Source organism: Passer domesticus, chromosome Z (assembly GCF_036417665.1).
Source record: "Passer domesticus isolate bPasDom1 chromosome Z, bPasDom1.hap1, whole genome shotgun sequence".
Taxonomy (NCBI): Eukaryota; Metazoa; Chordata; class Aves; order Passeriformes; family Passeridae; genus Passer; species Passer domesticus.
In genome coordinates this window covers 42031586-42059561 of record NC_087512.1, presented here as the reverse complement: position 1 = coordinate 42059561, position 27976 = coordinate 42031586, and the positions used below count along the sequence as shown (strand labels likewise).

Here is a 27976-nt window from a genome sequence, read left to right as displayed (position 1 = left end):
TTCAACACTTGCAACATCTAATTAAAAGAATCATAATTTCTGAGCTCAAAATAGTACATTTTAAATGGGAAATAATAGTTAGTTTGCTACACCATGCCACAATTTTGGAGACAGACCAGTGCCATGCACACTGTGTCCGTGCAGCAGCAGTTCACTTTGCAGTTCAGACATTGCTCCCTTATATACCTTGGGAGCCCATGAGATCAATCCTCATTGGCTGAGCCTGTTACTTCCTGCTCAGCCAGCCAATAGGAGCCTGAGTCTGCAACGGCCTGGGCCTGCTCTTACTGGCGGAATGATACAAATAAGGTGATTACGTAAGTGATCACACATTTCCCTTATAATTGTATAATTATTTATACTTTGAGGCCTCCAGGCCAGCTGTAGGCCACCCCATTTTGTTTTTAAATACGAAAGCAGCGTCTGTCATCCTCTGCAGGCGCCTTGCAGACAAGAGGACAGACACGGCTTTGTGTAAAACCTAGGCCTTGAGCCTTCAACTCTATTTAACAGGCTCAGGCCTCCTTTTAGTTGGTGATGTATCCTTTATATTTTTGAATTTGTAATATTCACTCTGTCAGGCAGGACCACTAGCAATACAAGTTATCAATACGGCATGCTGCAGGTTTATAGCTTTACAGTTAGGAACTTACAACTTAACTCTAACAACAGGAAACAGCTCAACAGTTACAAATTTACAACTTAGCTCTAACTGCGGTGAATGCTTTGTGGGGTGCTCCTGGGACCAGTGGAGAGACGAGAATCTTGACTCCATGTTTCAGAAGGCTGGTTTATTATATTATGATATATATTATATCAAAATGATACATTAAAAACTATACTAAAAGAATAGAGAAAAAAGGATTCATCAGAAGGCTAGAAAGAACAAGAATGGAATGCAATTACAAAGACTTGTGACTCTCAGAATCCGATGCAGCTGCATCTGTGATTGGCTCTTAATTAGAAACAACCAAGGTGCCCCAATCACAGCTGCACCTGTTGCATTCCACAGCAGCAGATAGTTACTGTTTACACTTCTTTCCTGAGGCCCTCAGCTCCTCAGGAGGGAAAAATCCTAGCAAAGGATTTTTCATAAAATATCAGGGTGACATGCTAACAACATGAAACAGCTCAACGATTACAAATTTACAACTTTAAAATAAGAAACAGCTTACTCTAAAAACAGGAAACATTTAAATTCTCAGAACTGTGGGAAAAACAACAAGAAAACCATATTAGTTCAGTCCTGTTATTTATAGTCTTAAATAAATAAAATCCTTAGTCTTCATTTCTTTAAATATATAAAATAATTTTAATAGTGTCACCGGTTTTAGGGAATACACAGCACTAGGCATTCCCCCTTTTCTGTTGAAAAAGTATATTTTAAAGTGCTATGTAGGGGATATTAGTGGGGTAACACACCTTATACCTGCAAGAATTGTATTTACTGAGGTATACAACTGCTTCTGAAAGTACTATTTACAAGACTAATTCAAAATTATTAAAGGAAACATCTCATGTCTCAGGTTTCACAAGCCGCATCTTGACACATAAGCAAAAATGACACATCTTTGTGTTTGTAATGTCTTTAAAATATTTGATTCTTGAAGTATTTGAGTAAAGTTACAAGTGAGTTGTCATTCTAAGGGTCCCATTGATGGCCCAAGGTGTATTTTTCATTGAAGGATTATGAATAATCATTAAACTGAAAGTGACAAAGCTAAGTGTTATGTTGCCATTATTTAGAGTTATCACAAGGTATGTTCAGTTAGATATAAGGTGATAAAGTCTAGGTAAATATTATCATTAATATTGTTTGAGAATAATGTATGTAAGGCTTTCTTTTACAAGCATATTGAGTAGGTTAACTTCTGGTCTTTCCTTAATAACCCTATAAGCTTTAGAACTTTATTTGTACCTTTGGCTGATTAGTTATAAATTTGTCTAACAGCTTTTATCCCTAAATAATATGTCTTGATAGCACAACTCTGGATAACTGAGAACAAAACACAATTTTAGGCTTGGTACGGGGAGACCCACCAGGGTCAAAAGGGAAAGTTCTGTGCTGTCATGACTCAGCAGCAGCAGAGGAGTCTTCTCTGGTGTATATTGTGTTCTTAGCTGGTGTATAACCTAGGGAAAGCTCTCGGTCCAGCAGCATTGGAGTGATTGGGACAGCAGCACCACTTCCGTGTATGAGGTCTCTGGGAACGCATTTCTCTGACCCACCCCCGTGGGGTGAGCCATTTCTCAGATCCACCCCCATGTCATGGGGATGGGCAGGTACATCCCTACCCCTTGGAGACTGGGCAGAAAATGCAGGCATGCCCTGAGGAAGGGGGCTTGGGGCTGTGGTCTTGGAGCTGGTCCAGCTGGTCTCAGGAGGAAGTGGTTCTGGTGCGCTGGGGGTTTCTCTGTCCTCTGCATCAGCGGCAGTGCACCCTGTTGACAATGTGCGCTGGTCGTGGGTGGTTACGGAGGTTTCTGCCAGCACGGCAGAACAAGGGGCAGCAGAGCACAGAGCGGGAAAGCGGCCAGTTGTTTCAGAGGCCTCGGCAGCCGCGGCAGGGCACAGAGGGGCTGTAGAGTGCCCATTTAACATATCATGGCTGCTTGGGGTGGTTTATCTGACAACCCAAGGATGGGACGATCTGCCAACAGATCCTGGTCCTGAAGGGGGTCAGGGCACTCTCTGGGTAGGTCACCCTCGCCTGGGGAGGCCCCATGACTCCACCCATAAGCCTCCCAATGCATTGTGCTTTTGGTACCCATCCTTTTCCTTCTCACACCTGGCACAGCACCTGCCTGCCCCGCCACCTCCCTCGGTGCCCTGCTTTCACCATTTGCCTTGGCGGACGGTGCCAGTTGTGATGCCTCTGCCGTTCTCACCACCCGCTCGCTCTGCAACATTTTGGTCATGTTCATTATGAGTCTCCATGATTTGACAACATAAATGGCAGAGTCATCTCCTGTCAAGGCAGCTGTTAGGATATGTTGGCCAGCCCACTCCCAAGTTTTTAAATATAGGGCAGCCCCTTCTGATACATCCAGTCCATGGCTCTCACACCACGTTATGAGGGCAAATAAAGCCCATTCCTCATATTTTTCAAATATTTTCTTTAAAATGGGAGTCCATACCTTCAGGAGGGTGTTGGAGCCCATGCTCCCATGCTGGCAGTGTCTTCCACTTGCAAAAAATAAAAATTAAAAGAAAAAAAAAAAATTAAAAGAAAAAATAAAAATTAAAAGAAAAAATAAAAGGGGGGAGGGGTATTACGGCAGTTTCCTGCCGGGCTGATGCCCAGCAGGGTGTCGGAGCCAGGATAACTCAGTGGAGGCTCAAGCAGCCTAAGCAAGCTATAGTGATTTTCAGCTCTTAGTGATTATCAGCTCAGTGATTTCAGCCCTTTACCTTGCTAGGTGCCACAGCAGCAGATGCAGGGAGAGAGAGGAGAAGGCCGTGTGAGGTTCTGCAGGATTCTTTATCCGGGTGTTCTGCAAAGGTTCCCAGTGACAGCTCTTCTGCCAAACCGGGCAGAATTAGGGGTTTTTATACCCTAGAGGGGTTTTGGAAACTGTCCAATAGTAAGGGTCAGGGGAAAGTGACCTATGGGCTTACAGAGACATAAGCAGCGTCCGAAGGAGGAAGAGAGGGGCTGCTAAGGTCCAGTCATGCTGACTTGGCATTTCCTAGCTCAGGCTTTTGGCCTCCAAGGAGGCCTTGCAGGCCTTGAGCCTGCTACAGGGTGGGGGGGGGGTCCAGACCGATCATAGCTCTATATGCCATTCTTCGCAGCCCGAAGGCTGCGGGCAACTCCTTCTGGTTGCCTCACAGCGCTGTGAACACTGCTCTTCACAGCTCAAGAGATGTGAGCAACACCTCCTTGCCCCGTCTGCCTCCCCGCTCTCTTGGCAGCAGCTGTTGCAATCACATCGGGGTCCACCAATTGCCACAATTTTGGAGACAGACCAGTGCCATGCACACTGTGTCCGTGCAGCAGCAGTTCATGTTGCAGTTCAGACATTGCTCCCTTATATACCTTGGGAGCCCATGAGGTTAATCCTCATTGGCTGAGCCTGTTACTTCCTGCTCAGCCAGCCAATAGGAGCCTGAGTCTCCAACGGCCTGGGCCTGCTCTTACTGGTCGAATTATATAAGTCAGGTAATTACGTAACTGATCACATGTTTCCCTTATATTTTTATAATTATTTATACTTTGAGGCCTACAGGCCAGCTACAGCTGGCCACCATAATACTATAGGACCTATTTTAAAATGTATTTTCTTCTAGAACTATGGTTAATGTTTATGCAAATCGTAGAGATGTTCTCAAAGAGAAACAGGGTATAAGCCGAGAAAATGGTGTCCCTGGAGATCAATGCAATGATTGTGGTGAGATCACTGCCAGGGAGAAATACAAATTTCTGTTTTATAGTGAAAATCTTTCTTCAATTATTTAAATCTCCCTTAAATCCTATTTTTAGAACTAAATTTAATTTAAATGGGACAATGGACCTGGTTCAAGCATAAGGGAGAATTTATCTTCAAGAATCTGTCTGGTGTCATTTGGACATTTGTGCATTGCAGAGATGTGCATGAACATGATTTAGTTTTTCTCTGGAGACAATCACCTGCCTGAGACAGAGGTGATGAACTGACTTTCAGAATACTCTCTACAGTTTCAGTTATGCCTGTGACAAATAATGTGTTATCCTCTGAACTAGAAAGAAAAGATGGGAGTGAATAAAAAATATTAAATGTTAAATTAATTTTAAATAGAAGCACTGTTTTACCATTGCCTGGGTTTTACACACAGAAACATATTTCCTGCTATGATAAACTAGGAGGATGAGAAACCTGAAGTATTCACACTGGGATCAGACAGTTACCTCATGGGGCATCAGGTCAGTGACATATTGCTAAGATATTTTTCATCCACAGACATAAATTAAAGACTGACAAGCAGTTCTCAAGTTTATTATCCGTTTTAGCCAAGTCAAAGGAATTTGGAGCTCCATGCAACCTCATGATGTATATACAATATATCTTTAAAGAAGTGATGTTTTATGCTGGACAATCACTGTTAGAAAAAAAAAGTCTTTGTTTTTCAAGGCTGTTAAAAACCTAGCAACATGTCTTTTGTGCCTTTTTCAAATTTCAGAAAGCCATAATAAGGTGCATGCTGTGTGAGTCTGTATTATCTTTTCAATAAAATAGATTTTTAAGTAAGAGTTTTGCTTTTCAAGACAAGCTCAAAGATAGAGGGATTCTTAGTGTGGTGTGTGTCAGGAATAAAACCAGTAAGAGTAGAACTTTGCTAAAAAACCTGATAAACCTAGTCATAAAAGAGTCATGAAATCAGCATGGGAGAAAGATGATGATTTTTTTTTTTTTAAATTTGTTAGCTGCTATTCCATCCTGGGCAACTGATATGAACTCGAAATGCTTACCTGTCTGATCAACATGCCTCTTTGCTTTCTTAGTTCTCAATCATTTATGGTCAATCATCAATTATTTCATGTTTATTTTTGAGGTCCTCAAAAATAAGCAGAAATTTAAAAGTAGCATAGTGTTTTGCTTTAAGATGATCTCCTTCTGGGGAGGTCACCTGATATCAAGTGATATAAATCACTCAATTCTGCATATTTAAATCAGATACTTATATAGGTATTGAATTTTTAACTTAATTTTCCATCCTAACTTCCAGATTTTAACTCACTGGTCTAACTTTATATGTTCAGTTTTTAAAAGAGAATCAATTTTTTCTTTTAACATACATTGTAACTCACAGTGAATACAAATAAAAGTATGCTAGATTTTCTCTTACTATGCACAAAACTCTAGGAGATGGTGTACTTCAGGATAAAAGGGTAAGTAGAAGAGTGATAAATATGGATGACAAAAACTGGAGAAATAAGTGGAAAAATGAAGATTTTATGCTGAAAACTGTCAGGTTTTCAGCGTAAAACTACTAGGCCAGGGATAACCACTGCATTAACTGATCCTGTGTTTAGTGAGCTGGTGAGATTAAAAAAAGCTTTTTTCCTGAGTCCTCAGGAGCTGACAAACTATTCTCTAGATAAAGCATTTAGGTGTTCAGAGAGGAATCTGAGCATCTTACAGCAGCTGGACAGGTAGAGTTTCCTAACATGGCCTTAGCAGAGTAAGGAGAGGGAGGATGTAACAAATACAGTTTACAATCTTTTGCTTCTTTGCCTTCCCTAGAAAAGGATTAAGCCTTTCTCTTTGTTACCATTTGACGAGGATTCAAGTTTAGATTCTGTTGCTGGATTTTGTCTTCTCTGTTCCATGCAGAAAGCACAGCCGATACAGAGGCGTATGTCTGGTCCCTCCATTCTTCACCCCTGCTTGTAGTTTGAGCTACTCTTGGCCTTTGGTCTACAGCAACAGACAGCAGCCTGAAGGCCAGGTTAATAGCAGCTCCAGGTTAATACATGTTCCCCCTCTCCTCTCTCCCTCCTAGTTAGGAGCAGCTGCACTGACTGTGCCTCTTGCTAGCTTGCATAACTCTCAAACACCCACTCCCTTACTATTTTAAGTAGAAGAGACCCACCCATGTTCCACTTCAGTAATCACCTGAGCTCTATCCAGCATGAAAATTACACCATCCTCCTGAAAGACAGAAGAATGCTTCTGAAGCCCAGCAGTCTTAAATTACCTTCATGAAGTGCAGCTGGACTGTAGCAATAAATTATTTGTCAATAAGTACAGTTTGTCAACAAGTACAGCTGAAAATAAACTATGGCATAACTAGACTACACTTGAAGGTCCCATCAAATTCTCTTCTTTTAAGCTCTCACAGATGAAACAAATACTTTCTAACATAGCTTCAAGGGGCCTCTCTTTTATACTGCATATTCTGTTTTGGCATCTGACCACTAGACAAGAATGTTCTAGGTTGAGATTGAAAGTAAATAAAACCTCAAACTAATGTCTTCCTTCAAAGGTCAAGTGCATCATGACTTTTTAAGACACATCTGGGTAAGCAGATTACAAACCACGGCTCAATTTGTGAGCAAGAAACATTCTGCATGAACTCACAGAGTTGAGTTCATGCGGTCAGAAATTTCCAAACTTAAAGTACACCAGAAGATAAATCACTAAGTGGCATATTAGAGGCTACTAGAGGCCTATTAGAGCCTAAGAGGCTATTGCACTTTGGTGCATTCTTACACAAAATACCTGTCATGCTGCAAACACAGTCTACTTCACACATTCTGGTCAGGCAGGAGGTTATTTCAACAGCTATAGGACAGAAAGGAGAATGGTTCAGTCCTCTATCAGTACAAACCATGACATATCACAACTCTACTAGGGTTTGTGTACGTTTACAGCAGATACAAACTGCTCTGTGAAGGGGATTGATACGTCAGGGCAGCAGCATCTTTATAGAGGGGAAAGGTGTTTCAGCAGATGTACCCATTTCTTCCTGATAACTCAGAAACTGCATCCCTGTGAATGCACAGCCCTCTGTCCAGCTCCTCCATCTGTGATGCTGCTGTGTCCTTGATCTAGTTTTGACCACACCAAGGACTGCTTCCATATACCAGCCAGAAAGTGGTTTCGTTTTGGACATTGCTAGAATATTCAGACAAAGTCGGCACTTAGTCTCTCAACTTGAGCAGAAAGTCAAAATTTTGAAGTTCTGAAATTTATTACCATCTAATTGAAGGGTTTGGAGGTGGGTTTGTTTTCATCAGTGTTGTTCATTTTTAAAGAAAGTCATGCCATCTTGAATACAGTATGACTGAAACAAATGCAGAATTTTACTGTCACAACCCTACACTTGTTCCAGCCTAGTCCCAGCAACTTCAAACTTCTTTCATGGTGTTAGAACTACTTCAAGCAGAACATCAAGCAGTTCTGTCTTTTTTCTTTTCACATGTGGGACACTTCTGCCTTGGTTTCTGCAACTGGTCTCTCCCCCTGCACCACACACAGTAAAATCCTCCATATACTCAAATTCTTGCATGGCCTTAAATGTGCAATTGTTTGAATTTCTCTTGAAGGAGGTGATAACATGTCAGCTTCAAATACAAGTGGAGTTATTGTTAATGTGAATACTCTTCTAATGATAGGTGTTAATTAAGGTATCACTAAAAGCAGCACTCTTCATAAGCACAGCTAACTGCAGGATGTAATATGGGTCCAGGGAACAGAGTATGTGTTTTTCAGTATTGATAAACAAAGCCAGGACTGGGAGCCCAGGATTCAGTCAAGATCTCAACTCATTCCCCTTGCCTAACCTTCATTCTCTGCTCTCTTCACCAGATAGGACTATATGTAAGAGCAGCTTTATGAGGTTGTAGAGATGAGGTATCTAGATGTAGATAATGGAATTTTGCCTTGGTGATGCCAACAAGATACAGCTGCATTCCAATTTATGTGGACTGCACTGGGTCACAAAATGTGTATGCACTGGCATTGCATCAGCATACCTGGAGCTTCAGAGGACCCTTCAAATATCTCAATCTCCAGAGATGGCATTCTATGGGTTATTATGTATTATACTGGGAGAAGCCAGGAGAAGCTTGCACAATGAAATAGAGATTGTAAGCCCCAATGTACCATTTGAGACTGGCAATATTGCTATTAATTTCCAAGTAAGAAATAAGCATAACCAGTAGATTGCCACATTAATGAAAAAATACTAAAAACATCCTCTTCCATGCTTAAGCAGGCATGCTATCTGTTGAAGAGAACTTAAGGTTTTGACAGTCCTGGTAGCAACCTGAGTGCCTTTCAAAACCAAACTGAAGCTACTGCCAAAGAAGAGAATCTCAGTAAATGACCTTGTTCTGGGACAAAGCCCCACTTATTCAAATAAAATAACTTCCTTTGAAAATAATTTTGATCCAAGCATAACTGCATTAGTAAATTTTATGTTTACATGGGAAGTGTGCCCTCATATTATACTTGGGAAAACAGTAATCTCTGAAAAAGATGTCCTTTGATGTCCTGTGCCTGCACGTAAGGTTATTTGTACGAGAAGGATTGGGGAGGTTTGGCTACTGCCTGTACAAAGTGGTTGTTTATTATTCTAAGAATCTATTGATTTTTCAATGTCCTACAAATCCAAGTAGGCAGAGTTACTGGAATAGCCAGTACAAACACTTCCAGGACAGTGCTTGTATCTATTTACAACCTGCCTATAACTTTTGTTTATCTGTTTGAATTGTTAGTTCAGTACCTGCCCAGAGAGAAATCTATATAAGAACACCCCTTTGCCAAGTTTCTTCAACTTCTCTTTGAAGTATTTCTTTGGGATTGTACCACTATGCTTAAATGCAGGGGGTTTTGGATAGAAATAGCACCTTCCATTGCAACTTCTTCACCTGACACTGACAGCATTAATTGCGATCAGAGAGTCATGAGATTGATCATTGAACTTCATGTACTAGAGAAATTTAAATTACACTGAGGAGGTAGAAGGCTTAAAAGTGTTTCTGTTCGGTATTTGTCATTTATATGTCCATCTTCACAGAAACTGACAGAAAAAAATATTAGGGTTGCCCTTTTATGAATATTGCCTGCAGAGAGAACATGTAACAGTTAAACTCTTATCAGTGCCTGGTTTTAACAAAAAAACTCAGCTGTACAAAAGGCAAAACCAGGCTGTTCACAGGGTGGAAATGAAATGAAAAGCAAAAAAACCCTGTCATGTATGTACCAACTACTACTTGTGTTCTGCAGAACATTGCAGTCTAGATTTAACTCATACTTCAGGAAGAGCTACTTCAGGAAGAGAGTACATATTTTGTATGCACTCTCAACTGAGAAGAAAAGTGAAAGATTAAGTTAGTATTAAAAATGCAGATCAAGATATCATGACAGCATTTCAAGGAATTTTCAAGTACCTAATTTAGGTTTTTTTCTTCAGCCCAAAATATCATAATTGAAGAGTTTAGGTGAATAAACAGAGATTAAACACCCCCTTCCCCCTATTTTTATGCACGTATATTTAAATACATCATAATACTATTAAAGTTTGACAACAGCAGCTCTGGAGGAGGAAGAAGGAAAGTTTCTTCGGGAGCAGGGTTAAGGAATAAAAGGAATAAAATATTAACAAAGATAGAAATGTTCATTGCCTTTTTGATGTTTATTTCATGTCTGAATCTGTCACCCTTTCTGCTTTGCCTTTTCCTAAAATAAGAGTCACAGGACCGCCTGCAGTACTCACCTGCAGCAAGTCTCTACAAGATTCAGGCTTTTTATCAATTCACAAATTATCAACTTACAATCCTTGCCATTTTTCATAGTAAAGTAACTGTCCATAAAGTCTACAACAAATTCAACACCATTGGTTGTTAATAATCTTAGCATATATTGATCCATAAATTATTTACTAGTAATGGAAAAGATCTTGTCCAGTGGAATTCGGAAGAATGCTTCTCTTACTAACTTTACTTTTTTTTAGTTGACTCCTTTAAAAAGATACAGCATCAACCACTATCACTATGCTGCTGTCTATTGTTGTATTTTTAAAATGAGGGATTTTTCCCCACTCCACTGAAAAAGTACTAGTACTCACTAATATTAAAGGTGACTGTGACTAAATACAGAGGGTAGAAAGTCATCAGTGAACTGAAAAAGAATTTAAGAACGTTAAAGGGACAATTCTGTACATTCTAAGATGAGTACACTGCAAAGAACACACATTCCAAGTAATAATAAGCTTTACAGCTGACCCACTAGGATTTGCTTCTCTAATTTCACAAGGTATTGCTAATAAGAAAATATTTTCCACTACTCTGTACTTCATCTAGGTCAAACATGGATTATTTTAGCACTGACAAGGAAAATAGTTTTCTGATATTGCAAGCACTGATGTGCAAAACCACCAGTCCTTGACTGAAGTCACACCAAGCTTTTTATACAGTATATATCTTCATTTCATCATTATGGATTCATAGCTGAATTTTACTTGGAAGCTGTGTTACTCAATTGGTTCAATTATCCAAAGGGCCTAAGTCCATCTCTGTTATAAATACTAAGTTCTTTCATATATGTGCAAATAGACAAATGATGAATCAAGATATCTTGGCTGAAATAAGGCCTGATACCTGATAATAGGGTAGAAATTATTCCACATTCAGGTAACTAATCTCAAAACTTTTGGAAAAATTTTGATTTTTTTTTCTCGTCTTATATTTCAAATATATCTGCTAATGGGTGGTTTTAGAGCAGCAGGCAAAGCTCACATCTCACTTGCACAAAAAACTTAGTAGGGAGCTTAAAATACATGAGGAAAGACCATGAATACTACTTATATGGTGAGATGGCACAAATTAGAAATTGCCCATGGTACACCCAGATTTAATTTTGAAAACAGCTAAAAGGTGCTCAGAACTCACAGCTCTGCTGAACACTTTCTAGAGTTATTATTTTCGATTTAAAAATCAGTTTCTCAGGTGTGCTTGCTTCTTACCTACTGCAAAGTACGTGTGACTTTTTGCATTCCCACTCTTCAGAGAATTTTTTCTCCCTCCATTACAAGAAATTACACAGGTTTGTTATTAAATTATACAATTATTCACATACATTAAAGTTCAGCCCCTCTTTGCTAAGTTTTCCCATGGTAAGGCAAACGTACCTCAGCAAATAATAGAGACAGTCATGGTGGGGCCAGTAAGCCAATAACTGCAGATGGGACATTGCAATCAACAAAACAAGGCTGAAGTGGTAACCCTTCAAGCACAGACATGCAAAGAACTGTCTGCAAAACCACCACACTCTGAGGAATCAGTACTCTCAGGTGCCTCACTGAAATGCCTCTACACTAGTGCACATAGCCCAGGGGATGGACAGGAAGTCAGAATTCTGGGTGCAGTTGGAGGACTGTGACCCCCTTGGGGTCACAAAGAATTGCTGGGATGCTACATACAACTGGAGTGCTGCAGTTGATGGATGCAAGCTCTCTTGCTCCAAACTGAGTCAACCAGACTCCAAGTGTTAGCAATGTAAGTGCTTGTAATGGAAACAATAACAACTCTGTTAAATTCTTTAAATTCTAATCAGCAAACACTTGGTTTGCATGGGAAGTGGGTTTTTTTGGCTCTTTAATTGCATGAATATCTGGGCTGGGACCCCATCCATGAAGAGATAGCAAATCAAGCTGTGCTTTAGATACAACATGAGCATTCATCAGAGAGACCTGGTATAATTTTTGATGTTTGCTGCTACATATTTTGGCAAAAGAAAAGATGGAAAATGGTTTCTTCTTAACCTGATCTGATGTTAACTGGGGAACTGACATCATAGAACCATGGAATGTCTTATGTTGAAAAGGACCTTAAAGATCTAGTTCCAGTCCTGTGGAATTGGAATTTAGTTTATAGGGCAAAATCCAAAGAAAACTGAGCAGAACTATAAATAAATAAAAATAAATCCCATAAAAGTAAAATAAAGTAGAAGAATAATTCTTCAGTACTGACAAACAAATGTGTTCTATTTAAAAGTCATGACACTTTCTGCTTATTCTTGTTAAGGTAGATAAGGAAATACATGAGACATATTTCATAAACAGTAATTTATTAAAGCAAACAATTTCATTTTCTTAATAAAATGTGCTAATCACCTGAAAAAAGTCATCAATAAATAGGTTTTTTGCATTTATTTTTAGTGTGTTGACTTTGCAAAGTAATTGTTTGCATAGATTTCATAGGTTTCTATTATTATTGTCTAAACGGCCTATTCTGCTGAAGTTCTTCAGTATTATTTGGAACGTTGTGGTTCATATTAAATATCACAGATAGAACAATACAACAATAATTGTACTTTATGACACTGGAATAACTGGTTTTCAAGTCAAACCTAGAATTTGTTTACAAGAAAAGGTAAATAAATAAGTCTTACCCTTCTCATTCTGAACAAAGCAGGAGTCTTTTCAGAGCTCTACCAACTTTTCCACAATGCCTTTTCTGGCTTTTATTTGTCAACATTTTAGCTAGAAAAATTCTGAAAGATATCTGCACCCTCAAGCCAGTTCCGGAAACACGATAGCCCTTTGTCTCTGATCTGTTTTCTTCCCTTGTCAGTAATGACTTCTCCAGTTTGTTTCACAATCACCAGTTTAGGAATTGCTGTTATGTTGTATTTCTTCTTCAGATCACTGTGGGAAAAAATTAAAAATAAACACACCATTAGGAGCATTTTAAGAAAACTCCTAGTGTCTTTACAAAGGCTACTCTGGCCAGGACACTTGGGAGAGCAGACATGATGAGTGCCTGGGCTTCCTCAGAGTTTGAGGCAGATCACTGGGTAGTGTAAGGAGATGAGCAAGGCCATAGCTGGAAGCCTACACAATGAAATGTAGCTCTGAGAGTTAAGAGAGCTGCAGCACCCTTCCTGTATATACTTATCACTGCTGCCTGCAGCTTCCAAAGGAGCAGAGGCTCTTGGAGATGTAAAAGATGTCCTTAGAAGCAAAGTTTGATATACTCTTCCACCTTTTTTTTACTAGCCCAAACCAGATGTAATTTGGTGTCCTTTTTACAGGACAGGAGAAGGATCTCACTTAGATCAGCATTTGATATTCATTCCCCTACAAATACACCCAACTGTCCCATAGTGCTACTTCCTGCAATCACTATTAAAGAAAGCATGATGCATAAGCTTTTTGTGTAAATGGAAGAGACTGAAGATATTCCTTAAACTCCCCCAATGAAACAAGCCTTCTACATAGAGAATCATAGAGCAATCAAAATATCTGGAGTAAGAGTCACCCATCTGTGTTGCCAAAGAAAAAAAATTCAACTCCTCTGCACCTTTAGAAGAATCAGAGGACAGACACAAAACAGGAAATAACAGAATAGCCAAATTCCAAAACACTAACAACATCTCCCTCAAAATATACTTAAAATAATAAATGGACATACGCTGCTTGAGCACTATCACCACAAGCAAGAACATTGGCTGTATGAGGTTCAAAGAAATTTGAGTAGGAAAAAAATGTAGACAATGCTAAAAAATGCTTGACACTAATACATAGACATTCTCAATTATTTCCTGGGAGGAAAAAAATACTGAAATATAAAACTTAAGTGAAATACTGATCCAGATAAGGCATACCTGAAATGTGCCTTCTCTTCTGCATTTTTCCTTAAGAGAAGAAAAATCAACAGGTGAAGCATACTGCTCTGCTGTTATGTTGCCTGAGCAATAATGCAGGAAATAGTACAGAGGCAGCAATAATGGGTATGGATCAAGTTTGCTTTCTCAGTGAACTGTGACACACAAGCAATCAACCAACAATCCTCATAGAACTTTCCAAAATCTGCTAAAACAGGTTAAAAAAAAAAAAAAACCACTTTCCAAGGCAAGTATGCATAGAAGCCCTGTAAAATTACTATCACCTCATATCACCTGAATGACAGACAAGAGGGGTGGAAGACACTTTTTATTGGTTCAGTGAACAATAAACACAATTGTAGCAATCACAGACAGAACACTAGGAGACTGAAGGTCTGGAATTTGGTACAGAGACTGGAATCTTACACTTTACTTTCCTAAGGGAATGCATATATCCAGCCCAGCATGGCACCTTGTTCAGACAGCCTTAGGGCAGAAGGTTGCCTGCATCAAACCAGAATGAAGCATGCACAGATTTTGCTTACATTTGTGTGCAGCTTTCAAGATCGGTGGACCTGAAGAAGGCTCAGAAAGAGGTCTGCAGACAGTGCTTCTTAATCACTGTGCACATAGGTACATGTGCTTACAAAAATTACTTCTTAGAACTTATTAAGATCATTCTTCCTGATAGGGACCTAAAATCCCATGACTCACCTGCACAAACTACATATGTGCCATGGGACTAACTCCAACGGCAACTCATGGTACCATTAAACCATAAATAGAAATAAAAACCCATGACATTAAGACTGAGGCAAACTGGAAATCATAGCCATTGTTAGATCTTTTTATTCTTATGAGAAAGTTGGATGAAAGTTTTTGAGAGCACAGATTTTGTATTTCTAGACAATACAGACATTAGCTGGGAGCTAATTTTCTTCACAGCAGCTGCCATGGTGCGTACCAAAACAGCACTGATAACACACGTGTTTTAGCTATTGCTGAACAGTTCTCATGCAGCAACAGGGCCTTTTCTGCTTCTTGTGCTATCATGCCAGTGAGTGCACAGGAGTCTGTGAGGATGCACAGCTGGGACAGCTGATCTCACACCACCAAAGGATGTTTCATATCATGTAACACTATGATTAGCTGTAAAAACTGAACAGAGGAGGGGGAAGGGACCAACATTAAGAGCCAGGAGATTTATCTTCCCATGCAATCATTACAGGATGAGGCTACCCTGTGCTGGAAGCTGTTAAATATCTGTCAGTGAATGGGAATTTAGTGAATGAATTTCGTATCTTGCTTTGCCTGTGTATTTTTACTTTTGCTTTTTCTATTAAACTGTCTTTATTTCAGCCCCTAAATTCTCATTTTCACTCTCCACGTTCTCTCCCCATCTACCCAGGCTGAGTCACAATGCAAGTACTTTTATATAAGAGTTTAAGATCTACGTGCAAGACCATTCTTGAGATGAAGACAACACAGGACTGATATAATATAATCTTGGGAACATAAATGATAAATTTTATACACATGTGTAATGTGATATCTGACAACACTTGAATTATGACAGCTTTCACTTGGAAGTGCTGTCATGTGAAAGTGATGAGCTTCTTGCTCATCTGCTTCTAGCAGTATGCCCTGCAATGCACAGCTGTAAGTACTTTCTTTTAGCTGTGAAATTTCTGTATTGTTAAATCTTAGTCATAAGCATGCATGTCACATGCTTGGGATTCAGTTTTAAGGTGTCTGCTGAGATTTTGCAAAAGCAGTCTAAAAAGTCTAATAACTAAGCAATTTCTCTTAACTGCTCAGATACTTAACATTATTCTACCTTTGTTTTTTAACACCCCTCCTCCCCAATCCACCCTCATATGTAAAGCTTCCTAATATAAAATGTACATACAACCTTTTCATTTTCTTTTTATGGTTGTTTTCTATTTTTCTAATTTTTACTGAGCTGTACAGGCCAACTCAGTAAATACCTGCCTACCTGGAAGCCTGCAGGAGCTACTGTACACACCAGGCACCCTCACAAAAACTGGTGCCTTTCACCACAGGGTTCAGTACAAATACAGCAGCAGTATGTTTTTTGCGTGCCGTTATCAAAACATCAGTCCGATTTAACACCCTTTGTTGTTGATGCTCTGTCCAACACCTGCTTTTCCTCTCTACTACTCTCTTTCTCTTCCAAGTGCTCACTTCCTGCCATACTGTCTTCACTTCAAGAATCAAAATACTGTGCCTCAGGCAATAAAAAAAATTACATTAACCTGCAGACAGTAAAAGGATCAGGAACAGTATTTCCATGCCACAGACCACATGAAGTAGTAAAGGTGCTGTACCACCTCTGGGAATAGTCAGGACTGACAGCATGGAAGAGTCTGGAGATCCTGCTTTGAATTCAGTACTTTGCTTCTCTGAAGGTAGGTTTGACATTGCAGTGTTTGGCTCTACACACAACAAATATGAATGCTGGCTATCTCTTAAGACAAAATTAATCACCAATGCTTCTGTTGTTGAAAAGTATTTTGGATGGCAGGCTTAAAATTGGCTCTGTTGTGTCTGGAAGAGACATCAGTCTATGCTGCAATTATATATCTTAAACGCTGAAGCAACCAGCTAGGATATTTTAACTTCACTGAAGATATCAAATGCCTTCTTTACACAGTCAAAAAAAAAAAAGCCAATTCAATTAATTGCAATGGAACTTTAAAAATATTTATTAAATTTTAAATGTTAATAATAAAATTATATTACCCATTCTTTAAATTATATTCTTAATTAGAACTAGTATCTAGCCAGAATTATAATTTGGATTAGTGACTATACACATCTCCTCTAAGTCTACAATGATTCACCAGTGCCCCTGACACCAAAGTACCAGTTAATCCAACCTAAGCACCTTGAACAGCTCCACAGAGTCCTTCATTGGTACATGCAAGAAACACAACTTCAAAAGCATTGCTTGTTCATATTCCCCTCTACTCTATTCTTCAGTAAGGCACTGTGATCTCACAGTCATCTGGCAGGACAAACCATGCTTCTATACAGAACTGTGAAGGACATTACAGAATGACACAGAAAAGCCAATTAAACTATCTCTTTGCCTCCACTCTGCATTCTTGAGCAAGAGCAGTCAGATATAGACCTCTAATCCACAGAGGATGAAGCTGTAAGCACATTCCCGTGGGCCACGCTGAACAGCTTGCTGGGTGCGGGGACTTGAAGTGCTACATTTCCTGATGGAAACTTGCCTGAATTCTATCGTGATTAGTAAATATCAAATACAATTACTGCCTGGGAAGATTGTAGAGAACTATGCAAAACAATAGTTAAGCCAGTGGAAAAAAGGTCTAACATAAATTGGTAGTGGGCATCCAGAAATGAGCCAGGAAAGGATGAAATTGTTCCTGGCTTCAATTAATTTGCTCTTGAGTTTGTCAAACTGCACTGAAAAAACAAGATTAGCCAACATGCTCCCTGTTGAGTGAGTAGCTGGGGTGTTACACACCAGGTAGCACACTGGGATAGATCTAGAATTAAAAGGAAAGATAGAAGTTGCTAGAAGTACTAGAAAAGGTTTCTTTCTTAGAAGAACTAATTTGGCTGCAAGTTTTATTGCCCAATCTACATTTAAAAGTCATATTACCTTCTTGACTTTGGTACCACCTGGAAAAAAATTTTCCACCATCAACCCATTTAAAGAGGGGAAAAAATCCCTTTATCAATATTTACATTCATTTCAAGTCTCCAGTTACATTTCAAGTAACTGGAAGCATACGTTTCAACATACATTTCAAGCCTACAGGCATTTCAGTAACCCTTGTCCTCTTGTAATCCCAGTCTATACTTATAGGAGCTAAATCAGATTTCTGAAAGTCATCCAAATGAGACTCCATCCTTGACTTAGGTCATCAAAAAACTTCTTGGTATCATCCTTCACCCCATTACTTACACACAGTCATGCCCTTTCCTTTCGCAGTTTTCATGAGCAAGCTGCCTACAGGAATGTCATTTTGGAAACCGAACAGCACAGGAATTTTACACCCCTGTTACCAGACGCAGTATGCCACCGCTAAACTCCAGCTGATACTGTATCTGTGTGAAATTCTTCACAGTTCCCTCAGCTTCAAGTAGTTCAGTTACAAGTTTTGCTGCGTCTTCATTTGCCTTTTTCCCAGCGCACTAAACTGGACAGTGCAGACCAGCCTTAGTTACAATTACCACCGTGCTGGACAGCAGTCACACGATCCTCACCGGCCCTTCGTTTTTACCTCACTCATCTCTTTAACACATGGGGTCTTTACTAGCTCTTGCTCAAAGATCTTTCAGTTTCCAAAAGAGGCGCACAAAACCGCGTTCTTTAGGTATGGGACGGGCTAAGACAGCGAGCAAGCAGTGTGACAGCCAGCGGCAGCCGCGGCTCGGGAGACGCCGCGACCTGGGCTCAGGGACTCCAGCGGGAAGGCAGGCGCGGGCTGGCGGGGCAGAGGCGGAGGCGCCGGGGAGCTGCTGCACTACGGCTGCTCGAGTACTCACTGCTTGTAGGGGTCGTGGAAGGGCAGGGCCAGCCAGTCCCCGTGCATGGCGCGCATGTAGCCCACCATCTCCTCGGCGCTGTGGTCGGAGGAGATGAAGACCACCTCGAAGGGGGCGGGGGGCTCGGTCTCCTCCAGCAGCTCCGTGTAGAAGTCACAGAGGACGGGGGTGAAGTCGCGGCACGGCGAGCACCAACCGGCGGAGAAGTACAAGCCCACGACCTTGTTCTGCAGGGCCTCCTCGGGGTCCACGCTGCGGCCATCCTTGCTGACCAGGAGCCGCCCGCTGAACACATCCACCATGCTGGCACCACCGGACCCTCCTTCCCCAGCGCCACAGCGCCCCGACACGCCGCGACTCCGCCGCCTGCCATGGCACCGCCGCCGCTTTATAGCGCCCGGCGCCGCCCGGCCCGCCCCCGCAGCCGGGACAGCGGCCCGGCCCGGCGGCTGCGAGCCCAGCGGCTGCCGGAGGAGCCACGGACGGCCCAAGCCTCGCTGAAGATGCCGAACTTGCAATAAATTTAAGCAGCAAAGCGTGAGCTGGGCCCCTTCAGCTCGCCATGGAGCTCACCGCCTCTCTCCTGGAGGTCTCATCGCCAGGCTTCGTCAGTTTTGGGAGCAAACTTTTATTACCAGACGTCCGGCACTTTTTTTTTTCTTTCTTTTTTTTTTTTTTTTTTTAACTCGTAGCATGGAGAATTATCTGAATTCTGGATATAAATGGGGCTGTCTATTCTCTGTCCCAGTACATAAGAGGAATTCTCATTTTATTCCAGGGCACTTATCATGTGTTTGCATTGAATAATGTTTTGGGTTTTTTTCCCTCCAGCTGACATTGAGTTAGAAATTAATAAAAATTGTATTACAAATATGAAATCTTTTTTTCTGCCTAAAGCAACCTGCAAAAACGGAAATGAAAGAAGATTTGGTGGTAGGGCTATTAAACTACAGTTTAATTAAAGGATCACAATAGGGTGATAATCAAATCTGGCACATTTTTTCCTTTCCATGAACTGTGCAAAACCCAATTAAAGAGAATTTATCTTAAAAAAACAAACTATCAGTATCCCTCAAAATAAATTTTAATGTTTATAATGGATACTTCAAGTGTTTAATGAAGCATCTTAAAAATATTTCACATTAAAACAGTGTGTACAAAGGCATTCTAGAATTTACTCTTCAGTTTTCCCCCTGTTGTAATCTGCAGCCTCTCAAAAATCTGTCAATTTTTACTCAGAGAAAAGATAAAATTGTGAGAAGTATGTATTATGATTCAAGTACTCAACAGTAGAATGGAATGGATGCTAATTATGATGAGTATTCGCTTGGGTAGATTGCAACCAAGTTTACAGTGAAATTAAAGTCCAATTTCTACATCTGATCATCTGCTGATCCTGTATGAACAGTGATACTTCCAGTCAGAATTCCAGTTTAAATTTGTCTAGGAATAAACTGAGCACAAGTATTCTCCCCCATGTTTATTTCCTTTTGAGGTCTTTTTGAAAAATGCTTTTCTTCCATTGACTTAACAAAAAATTTTTGTTTGTGTTCTGTCTTGAGTGAAAAAAAACGTAGCATCATATAAAATAGCTGAACATGCAAGAGAAAACCCAAAGATGAACCTCAGAAGTAACACAGCAGTCTTGGGGGTTTTTCAGTAGGCTCATCAAAACTGGTTGTAGGGTCACTTTGAATTGGGAGCTGTATTCCTGCCATTTCGCTTATCCCTTTTGCCTTTTATTATGAATACATACTGCTAGTTAAAACACTGTTTGTTTCTTGTTCAAAAGTTCACATACTTAAAAGAAAATGGTTAATTCATCATTATTTTCTAAGAGATTCTTTTGAATTAACCTTTACAAAGCAGGCCTTCTTATTTGTTTCCAAGTATATCTGGACTGATATGTTACTTCAATTCTGATATTCTACTGGAAAACAAAAAAAATTGCTTAGGTGTTTATTCGAATTTAGCTTAGGTGTTTATTCGAATTTAGCATTTATTCGAATACTGTATTTCTCCATTTTTCATTAAGAGTTAAACTATGCTTTTTTCAAACCCAGATACTCATTTGCTTCCAGTACAGAAGTGACATTCAAAACAAAGTAGTCCTCCCATCTGTCACATCACCTATCAATCCTTTCTCCGACTTTTGAGTGCTGTCTTCTGCAGTTCTCCACTTCAGAATTCCTCTGGATGTCAAAAGTAGAAGACAAAAGGAGCTGTGAAGGTTGCCTGTTCTTAAAATAGGCTCGCCTTGGTTTTTGCTTTGCCATATTGCCATATTGTCTCCCTTTGTGAGACCATTGTGAAACAGGATGGAGTTGAAGCATTTGGAGCCTGTAGAATCACCAAAAAATGGAAAAAAGTTTCCAGACAAGTTCAGGCTACCATAGGTACATTCTTGATATTCCTACCAATTTCTCCTTTCATTGGTGGTGAAAATGTATTTTCTCAGGTTTTATGGAGAGCTACTAGGCATGAGGAACTAGACACCTTCCCTCAGGAAGCTTAAGGTAATCAACTCTCTAAACACATCAAAGATTCACTGAAAATGCTGCATAACACAGCAAATCTTGTCTTGCACCTGCCTTTGAATTGACTACAGAGACATTTCTCCATGACACTAACATGGATCAATAAGAAATGCCTCACTTTATGATTCATACCAAAGAGACTAAGACCTTTCAATTGAAATGTCTTCTAGGACTGTTCTTGCTAGTGGTGTTAACACTGTGTTATTCCCCCTGCTAGTCTCCACTTGGACTGAAAATAATAGAGCTTCTTTACACAGAACCTGTGGTCCTGTCTCAAGGTAATGTGTTAGCAGTGATGCGACACTATCAGAAAATCTGCACACAATACTCATCCACTGGAAGCCTCTGGGGAATTCCAGGATAAAATTAAACAGAAATTTCCTACCACAAAAAATTGCGCTTATGATTTTGCTAGAAATGAACTTTTTATTATTGAATTTACTATATTATTTTTAAGGCAATAATATTTAGTCCTGTCTTTAATCTAAGCCCAAGACTTTTCATTTATTTGTGCTCATATTGCAAAGATTATCTTACTTTCCCTGTGAATTTTACTTTAATTAACACTGAAGTCAATTACATATCTAGATTTTGATACCCAATAGAGAATTGAAAAAGAAAAAAAGAAGAGCCTGAATAATAAACTCTTGCTTTCAATGATACAAGGCAGCATGCTGAGAAAGACCTGCAGAAGAAATGAACTGGAAGTAAAAAATTGTTCAGACTTGCTGACTCCTAAATAATATAAGAAAATACAATATATGCTCAAAGAAAAGTAATTCCATACACCTGTGGTGGCAGAGCTAATGTCTCTATAAGCTATACACAAGATAAAGTGTGAGAAGGTTCTGAAAGCTTGTCTAGGTCTTTAAGGAACACACCCATTGCTCTCTCCTTCATAGCTGGCATGGGTCTGAGTAGTAAAGAATTTGATCCCATAAACATTTGCAATAGTCTCTCAAAACTTGTGTTATATGCATGATGCTGGAATTTTAAATGAAAAAGTATAGAACACCAAGTTTCAATCTGCCTATAATGCTTAAGCATTCTGTGGGAAATGCATACTGATATAACATGGTTGATGTTGGCAGGCTCCAGTGAGAAGCCATAAGGCAAAAGCTGATTAAATTCACTCAAAGAAGAGTGTGACCTGGTTGAGGGCTTGTAGGGTCTGTGTTCAATTAATCATTAGTGCACCATCTAGTTAATTATACCCTGATGAAAACATGTAAGTGACAAAACTAATGAAGATAAACTCTGGTTGAGCAGTACTGTATATAGTGCAATCCTTGAAGAAGTCATATTAGCAACCAGCCTTGGTGAATCCCATTATGTGTGAATACTAGCCAGTCAGAAAATCAGACCCCAAAGGAGACCAGAATACACAGAATAAAGGAAATACATCAGGGGATGGAAGAGTTAAATTTGTAGCAATCATTGATAAAATTTTGTAAAATAGCTGGGTTTTTTAAATTAATTTTCATAATACATAAAAATGTGCTTTACAGGAAAGAGTTATAATCTGAGTTATTGGTGAGAAAGCAGGCAAAGTTACTCACCACAGTGTATACAGTGAAAAAAAGGAATAGTAAGTTTCTTGATCTCAACCCAACACATTAACCAAAGAGCTGGGGAAAGAAGACAGTGCACAAAGAATTACTGAGCCAAAAAAATTAAATTTTACTATACAAAACCTGCCAACTAAAGTAGTTATTGCATATTCATAGCATTCCTTAGAGCTGACACATTTGGAACACCTTTTCCCCAGCTGGGTTCAGGGTCTTCTGACATAGTCAGTAGTGATACAGATACGTAGTGAATGCTCATTCAGGATTGTTCTTGGAGCTGCTTCCCTACATAATCTCCAAACACAAAAGAAAAAATATCAGCTATTCTCAAGTAGGAAAATTAATCAAATAAGTAGCACACTTTTTTTTTAATTATAATTTTATTATTTTTACTTGAACGGTTTGGTGCCGATTGCAGCAGATATCAAAGGGTTACCTGTTAGGGAATCTTACTTTTCTTTCGTAAGAGATACTGCGATGTAGCTTAGCATTCTTACCACAAAGACATCTCCATCATCAAGACTGAATGAGATCTGTAGCAGCTACCACCTAACCAAAACAATTCAGTACAGAAGACACTGTAAGGTATACCCTTTTCTTTTGTTTTCCTTTTTTGAAGCAACAGATTGTTAGCAATAAGAGGCAATAATTATCAGAGAACACTGTGCTGGTGAGGCCTCACTTTGGGTCCTTTGTGCAGTTTTGGATGCCACAATATAAAAAAGACATTAAGCTATCAGAGACCATCCAAAGGAGGGTAACAAGGATGGTGAAGGGCCTTGAGGAGAAGCCTTATGATGAGTGGCTGAGGTCACCTGGTCTGCTCAGCCTGGAGAAGACTGAGGGGAGAGCTCACTGCAGGAGTGACCTGAAATTGTATCAGGGGAGGTTTAGGTTGGATATTAAGAAAAGGTTCTTATCCCAGAGGGTGGCTGGGCACTGGAGCAGGCTCCCCAGGGATGTGGTCACAGCATCAGCCTGACAGAGCTCAGGAAGCATTTGGACAATGCTCTCAGGCACAGAACAGGGTGTCCTGTCCAGGGCCTGGAGACAGACTCAATTATCCTTGTGGGTCCCTTACAAATCAGGGTATTCTGTGGTTCTACAATAACAATTTTAAGTAAGCATTTGCAACATTAAGTCTGGGTCCCAGTTTAATAAGTATTATTGGTGTACATAAATAGCACATATGAAAAGGGTGAAAGAATGCTCTTAAATGCTTTAAAAATATTTTAAAATTAGCTGGATTTGAGAGTTTGCAAGGAATATTTTTTGTTTTAATCAGGAAATACTACAGCCTTTTAACAGATTCCTACTATGCAAAAAGTCTGTTATAGGAAGTGCAGCAATTATGATACATTCTTTCTATTTACAGATTTTGAATTTACCAAGGTGTATTAACTTCTCCTTGCAGTACAAAAAGCCTGATTCAATGATCCTTTGCATCTAACTTTATCCCCAGCAGTGTATCTCAAATTACCAAGTGCTAGATAGTCTTAATATCAGTGCTGTAACTTTTCTGTCTTCCAAACAGGTATGCCAAGGAAACAATGCAGCGTCATCTAATACAGCAACAGCTGCATGGCAACAAGGAACAACATTTGCACCTGCAGAAATGGAAAAATACTGTGGTAAAATTCTGCTCTAGTTAACTTGAGTTCAGATACACTTTTCACTTCACTCTAGCCTTTTGGCAGTCTAATGTAGCTAAGAGAACATTTAGGGTTTTGCGTTGGTTTTTTTACTTGAGGAGACCTCTGACTAGAGGTATTCCTTTCAGGGTCCGAGTAATTCAACACTACATCCCGCACTTATGGGCCTTATGAGAAGTGTGAATCTGCAGACTCTTCCTGCCGAGTTTGGCTCAGTCCCCTACAGTTGCTAGCAACCACCACCTAATTCAAACCTTTTGTCAGAGTTTTAGTTGAAGAAAAAGATCAGATTGTCACAAGCACTCTGCTGCAAGGAGGGACTCCAGAAGTATAATAGCAGTTTCACTTGCTTTAATTAATTTGATAGCTGCATACAAAAGTAATTGGCATCTGCACAACCTCTTCTGGCGAAACTTGAATTGAGCCTTCAGTCGTGGAAGGGACAGTCTGCATCTACTCCTGCCCACCTTGTTAGCCACCTCTCTTCTAGCTAGATTGAATTATTTCATTAAACCATGTATTTCAGGTGATCATTTATTAGCAAAATGGACCAGGTCCTAGAGAAGCTAGTGTAGGTTTTACAGTGCTGAAGCTAGAATATTTTTCTGCCAATAACCAAGCTACTAATGCAGCTATGCTGCAGCTGCTAGCAGAAGTTCATATAAGTATTTCAGCAGAGCACACTGACCTTACTACAGTCACTTGTCTCATGGGTTTGTAGACAGCGTCCTAAGAGTTTTCTGTTTAGCATGCTCCTTTTCATAAGAAAGCTGTGGTTTTGCTGTTTGAATTAAGGGAACATTCTTTTAAGAGTGGGATTCACTGTCATTTATATTGTACATGTTTTATCCAGCCACTGTAAAATCCCAAAGACCTTCCTCTTGCACTGACATACGCAGAATATACAACATTCTGTAGCTCGCAGTACGATTTGCTCTGATTTTAAAACCATTAGAAGCACGGAAATATTTGAGAAAGCAATGTCACTAAATAGGCTGAAGTCTCCACTACAAAACCCCCCCAAAATTAGCCTAAGAAGGCTACTTTCTCTTCCTTTGGTTGACTGTGAGTTAAAAAAACAGTGACTGTACTTTAGAGGTCTGAAATGACAATTAACTTCAGAGAATGACAGATGTCAAAGACTCAGGTTTCACATGCTAGCTTCTGTGCCTCATGAACATTGACTTTCAGGTAATTTTCATGGGCATCCCTGCCCATAGAGGGGATTTGGAACTAGATGATCTTACAGTCTCTTCCAATCCAAGGCATTTTATTATGCTATCATTTTCAGTTACATAGAAAATAATTTTGGGCAAGGAAAAGAGAAATCATACATAAGGTTGTTGAGTAGAATAAATCCTCATGCTATTGTGGTGAGTTAACCTTGCATGACTGTCAGAAGCCCACTCAGTTGCTCTCTCAGTCCCCCTCCTCAACAGAACTGGGGAAGAAAAATGTTGAGAAAGTTCATCAGTTGAGATGAAGACTGAGTTGAGTTGAAGACAAACATTCTTTACTAAGTACCATTGAATGTAGGATAGACTTAATGAAGTGAAATTAATTTTTTGCAAATTAAAAATAGGAGTAGAATGGTAACAAAGAAAGTCTAAGCCAAAAATATCTTCCTCCCACCCCTCTTTTTCCCAAGCTCAACTTCACTCCTGAATTTTCTACCTCCTCCTTCTGCCCAGCTGGTGCAAAGAACTGGAAAATAGCGGTTGTGATCTGTTCATAGTACTCCATCTCTGCTGCTCCTTCATGTAATCACAAAACTGTTAGAATTGGAAGAGACCTCTGGAGATCATCCAGTCCAAAGAGCCTGCCAAGGCCAGTCAGCTAGAGCAGGTGAGACAGGAATGCATCCACGTGGGTTCAGAATGCCTCCAGAGAGGGAGACTCCACGACGTTCCTGGGCAGCCTGTGCCAGTGCTCTGCCATCCTCAGCATAAAGTTCTTCCTCATGTTGAACTGGAGCTTCTTGAGTTTTAGTTAATGGCCACTGCTCCTCACTCCTCCTCACACTTTTTCACTTTTCCCCCCTGCTCCACTGTAAGTCCATTCCAGGGGTTGCAGTCCTTCAAGAGCAGATTGCACCAGTATTGGGTCCTTATTGGGCTGCAGTTTCAGCCAGAAAAACTGCCCCAGTGTGGGCTCGTTTTACAGTGCCATGGGTACTGCCTAGAATCAGCCTTAGGATGGACTTTCCCAGACTGCAGCTTCCTTCAGGGCATCTCCATCTGCTGCAGCACCAGGTCCCCAGTGACCACAGTGTCTGCTCTTCAGTGGTACTCTGCAGGCTGTGAGGGCCCAGCTGCCTCACCATGGACTGCACCACAGGCTTGGCAGAAACTGAAATATCATAGTTTATGATTTAAACATCTCCATGGAAGAAGTTTGCCGATATAGCAAAACTGTGTTACAAAAGCTGCAGAGAAGACCCCCACACCCTAAATGGGGCCCTGACAGGCCCTACACCGCTCACTGATGAAGATAAGTAAAGTAACATCTCCGGGCTGGGGGAGAAGAGTGAATTCACAGCGCACAAGCTCAGCACCTTCGGAGGGGAGGCCGCAGCCCCAGGGCTTTCAGCTGCGGGCCCGCACCGGCCTCACACGAAGGGCGAGAGGCTCCGGGCTGTGCGGAAAGGGCTCTGGCGAGAGGCAGTGACCCCATCCTGGCCGTGCAGAGGGCTCAGCCCAGGGGCCCCTCGGCCCCGGGGGAGCTGCAGCCGCACGAAGGACACAGGGGTGCCATGGCCTGCCGCAGGATCCCCCGAGGGCTCCCGGCCCTGCCCCGGTGCCGCAGAGCCGCGGGGCTGCAGGGGACGGGGCCAGACCGGGGCCCTGCGAGGGCGGCACCTGGGCGTCCCCACCGGCCCGCAGGTACAGACATCCACGGGATTCCATCCATCCAGCGTGCCGTGCTGGCACGGCAGCCGCAGATGTCATTTCTAAAGGTGATATGGTTCTACCTAACCCGTGTCACTCTCTCCCTACCACCCATCCTACACCCACTCTTTTTCTTTTTTCTTTTTTTCTTTCTTTTTTCTCTTCTTTTATTTTTTCTCCTTTTCTTTTCTTTTCTTTTCTTTTCCTTTCCTTTCCTTTCCTTTCCTTTCCTTTCCTTTCCTTTCCTTTCCTTTCCTTTCCTTTCCTTTCCTTTCCTTTCCTTTCCTTTCCTTTCCTTTCCTTTCCTTTCCTTTCCTTTCCTTTCCTTTCCTTTCCTTTCCTTTCCTTTCCTTTCCTTTCCTTTTCCTTTTCCTTTTCTTTTCTTCTGCCACTTCCTTCCTTCCTTCTGCCACTTCCTTTTACTATTAAATTATTTTTTTTAAAACCAGCTTCTAATCTCATTTGATTTTAATCACATTTTTGGGAGTATTTCCAATTTTCGAAGTTCTTTCCATTTTATACACAGAAACTTAATTTTCTTTGCTGTTCTGTGTTTAAACTGGATTGCAACAGGGCTCCAGGAGAACTGGAACTTCTGTTCCAATGACTGGAGCACCTTCTTCCCCTTCTTTTGCCCTGACCTTGGTGTCAGCAGGGCTGTTGCTCTCACGTAACGTCACTTTTCTCTCACA

The 27976-nt window shown here is 40.6% G+C and overlaps 1 protein-coding gene and 2 long non-coding RNA genes across 5 annotated transcripts; 2 read left to right on the top strand and 1 right to left on the bottom strand.

The window, feature by feature from the left end:
- The first annotated feature begins 240 nt into the window (after nt 1–240).
- On the top strand, nt 241–27360 carry LOC135289784 (uncharacterized). Of its 2 annotated transcripts, XR_010352522.1 has the most exons (5): nt 241–317; nt 4817–4904; nt 6316–6447; nt 6564–8573; nt 8702–10036. It is a non-coding gene; the product is annotated as an uncharacterized LOC135289784 (long non-coding RNA). The 2 variants fall into 2 exon arrangements; XR_010352523.1 differs by lacking the exons at nt 6316–6447; nt 6564–8573; nt 8702–10036 and adding exons at nt 24279–24375; nt 26045–27360.
- NXNL2 (nucleoredoxin like 2) lies at nt 12927–19276 on the bottom strand. 2 transcript variants are annotated; one of them, XR_010352521.1, is made up of 2 exons: nt 17003–18047; nt 12927–13135 (listed from the first exon to the last, which is right to left on the bottom strand). XR_010352521.1 is itself a non-coding variant. In XM_064403615.1 (2 exons), the coding sequence occupies exons 1-2, from the start codon at nt 18939–18941 to the stop codon at nt 12967–12969; spliced, it is 471 nt and encodes a 156-aa protein (XP_064259685.1). In that variant the 5' UTR covers nt 18942–19276; the 3' UTR covers nt 12927–12966. The 2 variants fall into 2 exon arrangements, 1 of the variants encoding a protein (XP_064259685.1); XM_064403615.1 differs by lacking the exon at nt 17003–18047 and adding an exon at nt 18640–19276.
- On the top strand, nt 13406–17390 carry LOC135289785 (uncharacterized). Its single transcript, XR_010352524.1, has 2 exons — nt 13406–14311; nt 15503–17390. It is a non-coding gene; the product is annotated as an uncharacterized LOC135289785 (long non-coding RNA).
- Nucleotides 27361–27976: the final 616 nt, after the last annotated feature.

Excerpts from the sequence above, each read along its gene's own strand:
- NXNL2 (XM_064403615.1), bottom strand. The coding sequence starts at position 18,941 with ATGGTGGATGTGTTCAGCGGGCGGCTCCTGGTCAGCAAGGATGGCCGC. Across the intron at positions 13,136-18,639 it reads TTCCACGACCCCTACAAGCA|TGATCTGAAGAAGAAATACA; the intron begins GTGAGTACTCGA and ends TTTTTCCCACAG.